Source organism: Sceloporus undulatus, chromosome 5 (genome assembly GCF_019175285.1).
Source record: "Sceloporus undulatus isolate JIND9_A2432 ecotype Alabama chromosome 5, SceUnd_v1.1, whole genome shotgun sequence".
Taxonomy (NCBI): domain Eukaryota; kingdom Metazoa; phylum Chordata; class Lepidosauria; order Squamata; family Phrynosomatidae; genus Sceloporus; species Sceloporus undulatus.
Genome location: NC_056526.1, coordinates 16,632,287 through 16,647,320, shown reverse-complemented (window position 1 = coordinate 16,647,320; position 15,034 = coordinate 16,632,287). Strand labels below are relative to the sequence as shown.

At 41.1% G+C, this 15,034-nt stretch overlaps 1 protein-coding gene across 1 annotated transcript in view; it reads left to right on the top strand.

The window, feature by feature from the left end:
• DERA (deoxyribose-phosphate aldolase) overlaps nt 1-15,034 on the top strand; it is a 55,714-nt gene that overhangs the window by 32,711 nt on the left and 7,969 nt on the right. The window contains exon 5 of the mRNA XM_042467848.1: nt 12,831-12,943. Within this exon, the coding sequence (XP_042323782.1) occupies nt 12,831-12,943 (113 nt within the window). The remainder of the gene's footprint in view (nt 1-12,830; nt 12,944-15,034) is intronic.

The window sequence follows — 15,034 nt, the reverse complement described above, 5'->3', positions numbered from 1 at the left end:
ATGCTCCCCAAATCCCATATAATGGTACACATTTGTTGTTCCTATTTGTTATAATCTTACCTTAACTTGATGTGGTTAGCTTGATTTGGAAGCAGAACATATGAACAACAGCATTTATACATGTGCAACATGCTATGAGATGGAAGCCCATGCAAAAAGTTACTATCTTGGACTCCATTTATAGAAGCCTCCACAGAATCCTAATGTGTGCAAAAATGAAGGAATCCCCTAGCACAGAAGCAGATTAGATGTACATGTCAATTTGTGTGTGTGTGTGTTTTCTATTGTACTGCAATGGCCCTCCACACCCTAATGCAACTTTGAACATGAAGTGGTCCTTAGCCTCTATTATTCTATTAACAAATACTTTTTGGTGTGCAAAGTGTTTTAAAAATGTAAAACCATGATAGCATCTAGTTTACAATTTTCAAAATGCATATTGTCAGAGAAAAATTATAGATTAATTTTAAAAAATGTGTAGTGTTGGAGAAAGTAGATTTGGAGGTATTTGTCTTGTGCTCTCATAATACTAGAGCACAGGGTTATCCAGTGAAGCTGAATAGTAGGTGTTTCAGGGCATAACAAAAGGAGGTAATTCTTCACACAGCAGATAGTTAAACTATTGAGTTTGCTACTAAGGTGTACTGGCTGAGATGACTGCCTATGTGAATGGCTTTAAAGTTGGATTAAACACATGTATTTATTTAATTTACTTAATTTATTTAATTTATATACCACCTTTCATCTAACACGAAAACTAAGGCAGCATTTATTGTTGTGTGTCTTCAAGTCGTTTCCAACTTATGATGACCCTAAGGTCAACCTGTCATGGGGTTTTCTTGGCAGATTTCTTCAGAGGGGGTTTGCTATTGACACCGTCTGAGACTGAGAAAGTATGACTTGCCCAGGATCACTCAGTGGGTTTCATGGCTAAGCCAGCATACAGCTTTTTAAAAGAAACAAAACAATTAAAAAGCTTTCAGTGTGAAAGCTAAAACACAATTAAATCAATTTTTAAAGAAAAAAACGGTAGTTAAAAATGCATGTTAAAAGCAGTTTTTCAAAACACATATAGAATATAGTAAACTAGAAACAACACCCCACTCCCCCATTAAAAGCTTGGTCTATCACATCATATTAAAGGCTAAAAGCATCCCTACATAAAAATTCATGCCAGTAGAAAGACAGCAGAGAGGATTCTGACCAGGCTTTCTGTGGAAGTGAATTCTAAAGCCTATGAGTAGCCATGGAGAAGGCACTCTCCCATGGCTCTCTCTCACCATGCATGCCTGTGTTGGTGAGGGATTAAACGAAAGGCTTCATGGATCAACAGTGCAATGCAGCAGCTAAAAAAGCCAATGTGATTCTAGGCTGCATCAATAGAAGTGTAGTGTCTAGTTCAAGGGAAGTAATAGTACCACTCTATTCTGCTTTGATCAGGCCTCACCTATACTTTGTATAGTTCTGGATACCATAATTCAAATGTTGAGAAGCTGGAGTGTGTGCAGAGCAGGGCAACCAAAATAGTGAAGGGTCTCGAATCCATGCCCTATGAGGAGAGATGTGGGGAGCTGGGTATGTTTAGCCTGGAGAAGAGAAGGTTAAGAGGTGATATGATAACCCTGTTTAAATATTTGAGGGAATATCATACTGAAGATGGAGCAAGCTTGTTTTCGGCAGCTCCAGAGATTAGGACCCAGAACATTGGGTTCAAGCTACAGGAAAAGAGATTCCACCTCAACATTAGGAAGGAGAACCTCCTGATGGTAAGAGCTGTTTGACACTCGGAGAGTGGTGGAGACTCCTTTTTTGGAGGTTTTTAAACAGATACTGGGATGAGCATCTGTCAGGGGTGCTTTGGTTGTGTATTCCTGCATGGCATGGAGTTGGGCTGTATGGCCCTTGTGGTCTTTTCCAACTCTACGATACTATGATTCTATGAGAAATGGGGCTGTGATGGCCCTGTGATACCTTCACTACCAGATGCAGTATGCCAGTTATTGAGAAACACGAGGAGATGTTATTGCACTTGTGTTCTGATTGTGAGTTTCCCTGCAGACATCTATAACAATTGCAATAGCAAGTACATTTCTATACAACCTATCAGTGAACTAGCATTCCCTAAGCCATTTACAATATGTAAATCATCTAGTTGGCTGCTGTGGGAACAGAATGCAGGACTAGATAGGCCTGTGGTCTGATCCATAATGGCTCTTCTTGTTATGTTCTTAACAGTGTTGCCAACAAGCCTCGAAGATAATTCCCGAAAATGTTTGTCCAAAACACGCTGAATCCCCCCAGATCACACAGAATATCCAGTCACAATTCCTGGAAAATTCCCATAATGTTAAAATGGCAGATGGTTTGCAAATAAACGTAAATATAATTGAATAAAAATAATTGTAACTTATTTCAACTCTCAAAATCACCATTGAACCAAACAAAGAATCTTTCAGTCTTTTTAAGATATTTATTTTGACATGAAGGGGGTTCAGGAAGCTTTGTGCCGAATAGAAACGTGTTCGGCTACAACCACACTGCAGAAATAAATCCAGTTTGACACCCTTTTAATTGCCATGGCTCAGTGCTAGGGAATCCTGGGAATTCTAGTTTTCAGAGACATTTAACCTTCTCTCGAAGCAAACTCTGGTGTGACAACAAACTACAATTCCCAGGATTTCATAGCACTGGGCCATGGCAGTAAAAACGGTATGAAACTGGATTGTCTCTGGAGTCTGGAGTGAAGGTGCAGCCTGAGTTGGGTCCAAGACACTACAGAAATAATCCAGTTTGAGACTGCTTTAGCTGCCCTGGCTCAGTGCTAGGTAACCCTGGGAAGTGTAGTTTTGTGAGACATTGAGCCTTCTCTATCAGAAAGAGCTCTGGTGCCACAACAAACTACAATTCCCAGGGTTCCCTAGCACTGAGCCAGGGCAATTAAAGCGGTCACAAACTGGATTATTTCTGCAGTGTTTTGGACCTTCGTTATTAAAAATGCTCAAGGTCCAATCCATACTGCAGAAATAATCCAGTTTGAGACCGCTTTAACTGCCCTGGCTCAGTGCTAGGGAACCCTGGGAATTGTAGTTTTGTGAGAAAGAGCTCTGGTGCCACAATGAACTACAATTCCCATGCATCTGAGGAAATATGCTTAAGTCTAGGAAAGCTCATGCTGCCAACTTTTTTTTCAGTGAGACTCAAAGGTGCTACAAGATCTCTCTATCATCATCCATTATTATTATTATTATTATTATTATTATTATTATTATTATTGTCATTATTAAATCCAAATGCAGCTGAAGGAGTGGACTTAAACTGGCAACACTGATATCCTGTAGACTCATTCTCTGGGGCTGTGATCTGGAAGCGTGGAGGCAATTCCCTTGTCAAACCAGGGAATCCTGGGAATTGTAGTTTGTTGTGACATGTTGAGACACAGCTTTTACTGGCAGCCAGGGCTCCATGCATGAAATTCTGGGCTTGGTGGTTTGTTGTGCCCAGAATCCCATCATTGCAGGGAGCCTTGCAGTTAGAAGCAGTGCCAAACTGGATTATTTCTGCAGTATGGATGGCAATGGAAAAGAGAACAAAAAAGAGATCCACAAAACAAAATTCTTGGAAGACAGGGCAGCAGGGGTGCCAACTGACCAGGTGCTCTGCCCATGCTCAGAGGCATATTTAATCACTAACACACACACACACTCTCAGGGACATCACATTCACATGATCACACAGCAGCCACTTTGCTTTCCCCTGGAGCCTGAATGCCTGGGGGGGGGGGCAATCACTGTCCTCTCTCTGATTAGCTGAAAACTGTTAGTGTGATTCCTCCAAACGGTTAGTTGGTTTGCTCTTGCTCCATCCTCCTCGCTCTCAGAGGGAGTCATTGAGAGAGAGAGAGAGAGTTTTTTCTCCAGCCCTCTCTCTGATTGGCTGAAAACTGTTACACTCCAAAGGGTTGGTTGCTCTGCAGCAGTCTGGCGCTGAAAGGGCCAAAGTCACGGAAAAGGCACTGAATTAGAGCCAGGCACGAAAATCACACGAAAAGCTCTGAAAAGTCCCCGTTTTCACATGAAAGTCGCGAAATTGGCAACACTGGTTCTTAAGAACCTTTATACACTGGTCCCCCGGGTTACGAAATACCCAGGTTACGAAATTTTCGGGATACGAATAAATCCCATAGGGATTTATTGTTTCGGCTTACGAAGGTTTTTTCGGGTTACGAAAAAACCCCGGCGCTGTTTTAAATGGAGCCGCGGCGCAGCCGCGGCTTTTTCCCCATTAGCGCCTATGGGCTATTCGGCTTACGAAGTATCCCGGGTTACGAAAGCGGCGGCGGAACGAATTAATTTTGTAACCCGGGGTACCAGTGTATATAGCTAGAAATGTCACCTTCTCTGAAAATGCTTCTATCAGCACAATGACTGATTGTGATAACCTCTGGTTTGCCATTTTCAAAACACAGAGAAGATATCATTTCACTTAATTTTCACTATGAATAGAAATACATTTATGAACATTCAACTCTATTGGTAAAAACCTTATCTTGTTTCTTCTTTATTCTACCCCTCCTACTATGGAAATATAGTTAAGTATGCTGTAGTGTAGTGGTTTGAATGTTGGACTGTGACTCTAGAGATCAGAGGTCATGGGAATTCACTGGGTAACATTAGATGGCTCACACAGCAAACCCTGTGATAGGTTCACCTTAGGGTCACTGTACGTTATAAACGACTTGAAGGCATACAGCAACAACATGCTCTGGGAGCAATTCACTAGGGTAAAAATTGTTCTATGAGCAATTGAATTTGCATAAGTGGTTGTGTAAGTGCATTTACTAGGACAGCCAGTTGTTCCCAAACACTTGAACATGCAAGTGCATGCACATAGCACCCATTTTGCAATGGATGCACTCAAGGCTATAGTGTCTATTATGCAGTTGTACAAATGAGAGATCCAAAGTAACTCCAATGGTGTATATTTTGTGTTACATTACAAGTATATAAGTTCCTGTCCATAGTTTGTAAGCTGTTTGCAGGAAAGCACCTGTCTCTCTTAGTAGGGCCTCAGTACCCTAAAGGCACCAGATGTTGTCTGATCTTGGAAGCTAAGCAGGATCAACACAGGGATGTTACTACTAGGATGGGAGACTGCCAACAAATACCAGGTGCTGTACGCTATATTTCAGAGGATGGAACTGGCAAAACCACCTTTGAGTATTCCTGGCCTAAGAAAACCCTGTGGAATTCTTGGGGTCACCATTAGTTGACAGGCAACTTGAAAGCACTTACACACACAACACACAGACAATTGTCTCTTGTTCTATGATTCTTAATATGCTGTGTATACCGATAGCACTATAGAAATAAATAACATGTAGATACATTTGTTTAAATAAACTCCATCACTTATTCTGAGCAAAGATTTTTAGTTTCTTTGGTGCAGGCTTTTGGGGCTGCATAGAACCCTGGGCATTCATACTTCAAGCCTAAAGGTTTCAAAGCAAAAAAATGAAATAACGTGTGCCTTCCTTCAAGGCATGGACTTTTACTGCAGTGCAAGTGCTTTTATCAGAAACTATTGAAAAATACACTCAAGTTGACATTGAAGTGTGATGATCTGGTTGTATGTGTGTTTTTCTCTTTGCCTTTAAAAAAGTTATGTTTAAAATTCATAGCACTTTCAAAGCCTGATAAAGGACCCTAATTTTCCAGCTTGCTTTGTTCAGTGTAATATATTTTTCTAAATCCATTTCAAGGAGCTCATTTTTCCATTTCAGCAACTTTTCTGCAAGTTTGGTAGACAATAGCTTTTATTAATAAAATTAGTTTAACAACTGACTGCTGACACTAGAAAGCCCTAAAGTTAAATCAAGTTGGTGGGGAAATATCAGTACCTGATGCCATAGAAATTGACAAGAATGGTGTGGGAGAATCCAGTGCTGTAACCTTGTGGAAATGAAGTGTGCATGGTCCCAGTTGGTAGGTTGATGGGAGATTCTGGATTGCTTTGTTCAGGATGTGTTACTGGACTGGAGAAAGGGCTGATAACCCCAGTGTTCAACCATAGCCCCTTAGTCCCTACTCTTTGTAAGGAGGAAATGATTTTATGTATAGCATTATATTACAGAGGGCCTTCCATATCATGGATTCTAAATCCATAAATTCAACCATCCACAGCTTGAAAATATTTTTTTAAAAAAATATTTTTTAAAAAACTTGATTTTGCTAGAGAGATACACAAAAACTGGTGGCACAACATTTCAGTCTCCCTGGGCGTCCCATCGAAGACCTCAGAACAGTGGTCTTTGAACAAAAGAACTACAAAGGTAGATTGGAAAGAGAAAGAGCAGAATTGGTGTTCATCCCCAAATTACAGTTCCTCAGCAATGGATGGAACAAAGGTAATGGCTTCCTGGCACACTATACACAGTTCAACACTACCTGGCCCATTCTTATGGGTGCTCCCTATGCTCGTCTATTCTCTTTACCACTGGCTAGTCCCATTGGCAAACAGGATCTGCCACTTCATTTCCATGCAGAAAGTTTAGTTCACAAGGCCTTTGTTCACAAATGACCATCAACCATTGTTAAGACTAGACTTGCCACTTCATGTCCATACATAAAGGATTTTGAATTCAAATTTATATTCTCACATACCTAGGGCATATATAAGTCTATCCCTGTCTTACCACTGTACTGATTGCATTTGAGGAAGTAGGTTTTAGTCTAGGGAAGCTCACGCTGCCAACTTCTTTCTTTAGTTAGTCTCAAAAGTGCTACAAGATTTCTCTACATACTATTTTACAGACTAACACTGCTATATCCTTGATTTTGCTATTTTATATAAGGGACACCATTTTACTATGACATGGTATATGATGAGATTTCAGCATCCACAGATTTTGGTATCCACTGGGGGTCCTGGAAGAAAACTCCAGCAGATAGCAAGGGTCCACTGTATACCATTCCCCCTTGTAGGTTCCTGGCCAATCATTAGACTTCCTAAGCATGGTAAGGACATAGGCTTGAAGATGACTAGGGCAATGTTGGGTAGCTTTGACGCAGACTGCCAAAAATGCCTGAAAAACAGCACTGGAAGTGTCAGGAAGTCTTAATTTTGCTTTTGAAAAAAAGTGGGATTTTTTTAATGTTAACCCGCCTTTTTAAACAGTAAACCACTTCCCCTGAGACCTCCATGAAAGGCCATTCACCCTTGTTATGAGAAACACGAACAGCCCATGGGGAGTTGGGGGTCAGGAAAACAGCTTTGTGGGCTTCATATGGCTTCAGGGCCATACTTTCCACACTCCAGGAGTAAAGGGCCAGGGTCCTGATTCCCACTGGGAAGTTGAAGACTTTCACAGCCAGCATCCATAGTTTTTTTGTGGGTTTTTAGGACTATGAGGCTATGTTCTAGAAGAATTTTTTCCTGACATTTCACCAGCAGCTATGGCTGGCATCTTCAGAGAATGCTAGCATGGAAGAGAGTGGGGTATATATACTGTTGGTTAAGGGGAAGCGATTTGCATGTTAATCTGTGTACTGTTGTTGAATGGCAAGGCTTCAGGGTGTCCTTTCTATTAGTGATCCATTTTCTGCTGGGAAACCCCCTCACCCTGGGTGGTTTTCATTTGCATCGACTGGGTCTTGATTTTGGTGTTTTTCAGGACTGGTAGCCAAACTTTGTTTACTGTAAGGGTTTCTTCTTTCCTATTGAAGTTGTTCAGGCTTTTGTGGATTTCAATGGCTTCCCTGTGCATCCTGACATGGTAGTGGTTGGCAAGGTCCAGAATTTCAGTGTTTTCAAACAGCATTTTATGCCCAGGATGGTTTATAACATTTTCTGCTACTGCTGATTTTTCTGGCTGAATGAGTCTGCAGTGTCTCTCGTGTTCCTTGATTAGTGTTTGAACACTGCGTTTGGTGGTCCCTATGTAGACTGGTCCGCAGGTATATGGTATGTGGTAAACTCTTACAGCTCTCATGTACTTTGCTGAGCACAGCATTTGCTGGATTTTCTTGGTCAGTTTGTAGACCATTTGGAGGTTGTGTTTCCTCACCACTTTTCCTATTCTGTCTGTGACTCCTTTGATGTATGTTAAGACCTCTTCTTTGGAGGTCTTTAAACAGAGGCTGGATGGCCATCTGTTGGGGGTGGTTTGATTGTGAGTTCCTGCATGGCAGGGGGTTGGACTGGAGGGCCCTTATGGTCTCTTCCAACTGTATGATTCTAAGATCTTTTGCTCTACGTTAGGAAGACAAGCTATTTGACAGTGGAACATGCTGCCAAGGAGTATCTTTCTTTAGAGGTTTTTAAAGACAGGCTGGTGGCCATCTCTTGGGGGTGCTTTGATTGTGTATTCCTGCGTGGCAGGGGGTTGGACTGGATGGCCCTTCTGGTCTCTTTCAATTCAATGGAACAGAAAGAATTCAGGGAGTGGGTGAGCTAGATGGAGCAGTCCCTGCTTCTCATCTCTTCCTCAAGTGTACATTTGGTTCATCAGGTTGAATTATAGCCTTATGCTTATGATGTGTGTGTGTGTGTGTGTGTGTGTGTGTGTGTGTAGAGAGAGTGAGTGAGTGTGTATTTGGCTTTCAAATAAAGCTGTGGGCTATCCAATTTGGACTTTCATTAGTGCGCTTGAAAAGATTGCTGTGAAAACTGTGGTGTAAAAAAAGATTATGCATTAACCCAATCACTTTGCATTATTTTAAATTGCAGACTGTGCCCTCACTCTTTATTAAGAGTAAAACAACTTTCAGCAGTCTGGGGTTATCTGGAGATAATCACGTTCCCCAGGGTGTTTATAGCACTTTGCAACGTAAAGATGGCGATTACTGTGTGATTGCTATGCTGCTTATTATTCTTTACAGCTTAATGATGGGTCTGTAGTATTGTTCTTGATATAGCTAGCGGAATGCCATTCTCCAGTTTCAATAATGCAAATGGTTACCATTTACAAATTTAAAAAAAAACTTTGCTTTGAAGAGAAAGGGCATTGTTTGGTGGAGGAGGGGACTGGAACGTGTCCAGAGAAGGGCAACCAAAATGGTGAAAGATCTTGAAGCCATGTCCTTTGAGGAGAGACTTGGGGAGCTGGGTATGTTTAGCCTGATGAAAAGAAGGTTAAGAGGGGACGTGATACAGTCGGTTACAACTAGACGTTCATGTCAAGAGACTACCTTTACCAGGCCTCACCAGGAATACTGCATCCATTTCTGGGCACCAAAGTTCAAAAAGAATGTTGACAAGCTGGAGCATGTCCAGAAGAGGGTGAACAAAATGATGAAAGGTCTGGAAACCATGCCCTACGAGGAGAGACTTAGGGAGCTGGGGATGTTCATCCTGGAGAGGAGACAGTTAAGAGGTGATATGATATTCCAGCCTAAATATTTGAGGGTATGTCATACTGAAGATGGACCAAGCTTATCTTCTGCTGCTCCAGAGACTAGGACAAGGAGCAATGGATTCAAACTACAGGAAAAGAGATTCCACCTAAATCTCAGGAGGAAATTCCTGATGGTCAGAGCTGTCCAACTGTGGATTGTGCTGCCTCAAAGTGTAGTGGAGTCTCCTTCTTTGGAGGTTTTTAAACAGAGGCTGGATGGGCATCTGTTGGGTGTGCTTTGGCTGGTATTCCTTCATGGCAGGGTTGGATTCAATGGCCCCTGTGGTCTCTTCCAACTCTTATGTTTCTATGATTCTATGACGCAGCCATTATCTTGTTTCTTGATGTAAGCCAGGTCAGATTAAAAAAAAAAGATTTGGCCTTAAACGAGTTTAAAAACAGCATGATATAGCAGTTAGAGTATTAGAATGGGACTTGGGAAATCTACAATCCACTCTGTCCCAACTCAGACATGATGAAACTCATTGGATGACCTTGGGCCACTCACTTTCCCCAAGCCAGACCTACCGCACAAAATTGTTGTGTGGATCAAATGAAGAGGGTCATGTAGCTCCATGTTGAGGACCCTGGAAGAAAGGCAGGATATAGGTGTAACTAATACATAATAAATAGAAATGATGTCAATTGAGCAGAATACAGAGAATCATCTGCCCTTTCTCTATGCTGCTTCTCTTAAATGCTCTTTCAGAAAGCTGTCCAGGACTGTGGATTATATATTTTCCCACTTCTGATAGCAGAATGTAAGGCTTCATCTTGTAACTGTGAAAGTCACTAAACATTACTGTTACACAGCAAAGTCTGAATGAATTTGACCATTTTTATATTCTATGAAACATAAATACTATGATTAGACTGTGAAGTAGTCTAATTTTGTCCTGTGGGCCAAGTTGTAACAGAACCCTGAGCAAGTTTTGTTGGAAGCCATTCAGAATCCCAAGGCACAATTGGTAAAAGTTACTTTTTGGACTACAACATCCACCATGTTGGTTGGAGATTCTGGAACTGTAGCTCCAAAAACTACCCCAACTATGGTCCTGATTGTTCTTGACCCACAGAATTTCTGCTGCAGCTCAATCCCAACCACATGTTTCTGTGGGATCATATGCTGATCCCCTCTCTGCATAAACTATGCCCTCTTTTATTACATCTCTTTACAAGAAAAAAGCACTGATGGTGAATAATATGGCCAGAAGCACCTTTATTTATAAAACTAGCATGAGTTATGCTTAATGGCTTCCATTTTAAAACAGTAGTTTGCTTTCTCTTCCTCCACCCTTCAAAGTCCCTGTTTTCATTAGTGGAATATAAAATGTTAATAATACCTATATAGTGTAAGGCTGTGTGGCAGTATCCGTCTTTCGAATTCTTTATAGAATCCTGCTAGCAAACTCTCGATCGTATCATAAATAGAATTTGTTCATGAAATTAAAAAATGCATTGTTTTCATTGTTAGAAGATGCTGCTAAATTGGCTGTGTGTTTGATAATCACATCTCAAGCTGATTATTCTACTAATAGCCTTAAGATATTATTTTATTTTAAAAACTAAGTGCATCACTATAGTCCTAATACTAGTAATTTTTTTTAAAAAAATCCCTTCTTGTTTCTGCAAAGTCTGAATGAGATTTTCAAAACTGAATAATAATTTGATCCGTTAATCTTTTGAAGCTAGTAATTTTATTTTCTCCTCTTTGCAGTCTCCGAGGCTCGCAAATGAATAGAGCTTCATTACTGGAGCCTGCGTTTAATAACCATTATCCATTATCTTGTAATTAAGACTCCCTGTAACGAATCATGAGGACAATGCAAAAATACATAGTACATTTCTTTAATGAACTGGAAAATGTTCATCTTGTTCTATTTAGTAATGAGTTGCTGAATAGTCGTTAAATCCACTGGAGAATAGAGGGAGATGGATTTTGAAGACTATCTTGAGTTTGTGGTTAATCTATTAGAATTAAAATTTCATCTTCTATTTTTATCAACAGCCGATTAGAAGCCCTTCTGTTTGACCAAATTGATTAGGAGACCCTATACAAGGGCAGATGTTGTTTAATGAAAGTTTTTAATGAAACTATACCATAGAGATTTCTAATTACCAGACTTATAAAAGCTTTGACTTACCTTAGCTTGAAAGGAGGGGGATGATGCGAAAGTATTGTGCGAAAGGGCTTAAACTCTGCAGTAATATGAAAATCAAGGAGGGGCCGGGGAGTGTAAGTTGGTGAAAGGAAGCTTGATTTGCTTTTCTAAAGAGGAGGAAAAGACAATGGTCATCAATTTTAAAAAGAGAGCTATAGCTCACCGGCTGAGGAAATGCTTTGCATTTGGAAAATCTTATTTATGTTTCATTTTATTTATATCAGGATTCAGAGAACAGGTGAGATAAAAGTCTTCCTCTGGAGAACCACTGCCAGTATGAATGGACAGTACTGGACCAGCTGGACAATAAGTCTAGCTTTAGAACTTAGACATGATACTTTTATGAACTACAACTCCCAGAATCCTTCAGAAGCATGCTGGCTAGGGAATTCTGGAAGCTGTAGTCTGAAAAAGCCACACACACACCCCAAGCTCGGGCTTAGTCTAACCTGGTAATAAGGCAACTTCCTACGCCCTTCATATGAGGATTGTCATCTTAAACTGCAAAATGGAATGGATTATGCTTAGAGAAGGGCATAGTTGGAATTCTGAACAAAGCATTCTACAATAGCTTGGAAAAGTAACTTTTTTCAACTATAATTCCCAGCATGGCTGGGAATAGTTAGCATGGCCAGTGGGATTACAGTTATAGCTTCTTTGGAAGGAATCCGAAGGGCCATCTATTCCAACCTCCTGCCACAAAGGAATATACAATTAGAGCACTCCTGAAAGATGCCCATTCAATCTCTTTTTGAAGACCTCCAAAAATGGAGAATCTCCTACCCTCTGAGGCAACCTATTCCACTGTCAAATAATTCTAATAGTAAAAAAAAAGTTCTTCCTAATGTTTAGGAGGAATCACTTTTCTTGTTTGTTGAATCCATTCGTTTGTGTTCTAGTCTCTGAAGCAGCAGAAAACACATTTGTTTCATTTTCTCCATAACAACCCTTCAGATATTTCAAGATGACTATCATGTCAACTATCAGGCTTCCCTTCTCCAACCTAAACATTCCCAGCTCCCTAAGTCATTCCTCATACGGCTTGGTTTCCAGACCAGATCATTTTAGTTGGTCTTCTCTGTCTACTTTCCAGCTTCACATTATCTTTCATGAGCTGTAGTCCAAGGAGCTTCATTGCACATAGTGACATTTAGTGACAGGTTGACCTTGCTCCCCTAGTATGATTTAAAGGAAGAAATATATTGATGATGAAGTTTCACTTAAGAGTTCTAATGATCATTTTGCTAACCTTAACACCCCCCTTTTTCCCCCCAAAGGTACTGATTTTATTAAAACTTCCACTGGAAAAGAGGCTGTTAATGCTACCTTTCCAGTAGGGCTGGTCATGGTACGAGCCATCAGAGACTTCTACTGGAAAACTGGCTACAAGGTAACCCAACATCACCTCACTCTTTTAATTTTGTAAAAGACTGCAGTCATGAAAGCTACACCAATGTAAACAGTACGGGGTGGGTGGGTGGGGGTGTTTAGAAATGTGGCATATTCTAGGATCCTTGGGCATCCAGGCTTGTTTGTTATTTTTTATCTTTTCCTTCTCTCAGAATGGTCTTTCTGGTTCTGAAGTTCATTTTATCCTCACAAGAACCCCGTTGGACTAAAAAATAGCCACTGATCCAAGACCAGTTTGGTCCATGGCTAGGCAGGGATCTGAACCTGGGACACTTGTAACCTCACACCTCAGCATGGGTGTAAACAATATGTGAGCCACATGGGGCCTCCAAAGTTTGTTTGTCTTGAGTTTTTGTTGAGTGTGAGACTCCCTCTCCTGGCCCATTTTTAAAAAAAGGATCAAATAAATTCCCATACTTGGGTCCTCCAAATGTTTTGGACTTCACTTCTCTAAATTGCTGACCGTTGGCCAAGCTGGCAGGGGCTTCTAGGAGCTGAAAATAAAGGAAATCACCCCTTGTGGAAATATTCAGAAATGCCCATTATCCTTTAAAACAGTGGTTCCAACCTTTTCTGTGCCCCACACTCCTAGGAAATGTTTGATTAATGTTTGTACCCCCTACAAAAGTAATAACATGTTTGAAGATAAGGAATTCTAATTTCTAATTTTTGAATCACAAATTGAACCACATATAAATACAATACTGTGAGTGAACTAATGAAACTCAGGTGCATAAAACACAAATCTAAATTGAGCAATTAGAGGCCTGTTCCGGGTGGGCTTATAGTAAGTCCCCAGGACGTACTAGGGTTAGGAAGGGGCATCACTTCCTGACGCCCCTAACCCTACTACGGACGGTCTGTACAAAATGGTGGCGCCCGTTCTACACGGGCACCGCCATTTTGACGTTGCGAACATGTAGCATCTGGACGTCGCATGGCGGAAGTGATACCACGAGTGTGCGACTAGCACCTCGCGGCACCACTTCCGGGGTGCAAAAAGAAGCACCATTTTGGCGCTTCTTTTTTGCTGCGCCCGGGAACTGCACAGTTTGGCCGCTGCGGTTCCCGGACACAGCAACCGACGGCAGCAAACCACCGCTTTTAGGCGGTCTGTAACGTGCCAGAGTTTCATTTATTCAGAAAAAAAATGTAAATAGTAAAATGTATCCCAATTGTGAACATAAAATTCAGTGACTTCTTTTCTCTTGCTTTTCATTCATGATTTTGTCAAAACGTGGAACTTCCTTGCTGACTGCAATCCACAGGTGGATTCATGTGATTCCTAGATTTTGTCTTGACTGACAAAAGAAAACTGAACCCAGATTAGCACAAGTAGCTTTACTGCACACCAGGTTGGGAACCCCTGCTTTAAAACAAGACTCTTACCCCTGCCATCACATTTTTTTCAAACCATAAGGTTCCATTTTTGTGATTTCTGGTGGTGGTGGTACTGCATGAACAGTTTGTTTTGAATCTAGAGGATGATTTTTCATCTGTCTTTGCCATTCAGTTTGGCTTTATCATCCAAAGCATGCCAACCTGTACTTCCCCACCCCATCTGAGGGCTGACCCGTATCATTTTGCTGCCCAAGGCAGAAGAGACCCTGTACTCCTGCTTGGTAAAGTGCATAGTACCTAAGGCAAGCTTTAGGTACCTGGGGCAGAAGAAATGAATCTTACTAGTGCCTTTCCCTGGGAGGGCCAGAGAAGGAAGAATAAATTTAGAAAGTAAGAATTTTCTGCCTTTTTCATGACACAATCCAGTGCTGGAGGTGCTTCTTCGTTCTTCCTAATGAATTCTCTGATACGTGAAAGAGAAGTGCCCTTCAATCTGACATTATTCTGTCTCTCTTGTCTCATTTATTTAATTGGTAGGTTTTCAAAATTCCAGCAGTCACTGTGGTTTGATGTTAGAAACTATTAATAGCTTCCCCCTGTTCTCTAGGCAGGGATTCTGGGCATTGTAGTCTAAAAAGAATATCAGGCAGGGTTAGGTTTTAGCAAACCGTTGTTAGTGCCTATTCCTCAACTTGTAGCAGGGTCCTCTTTGCTGCTGCAGCCGTGGGTC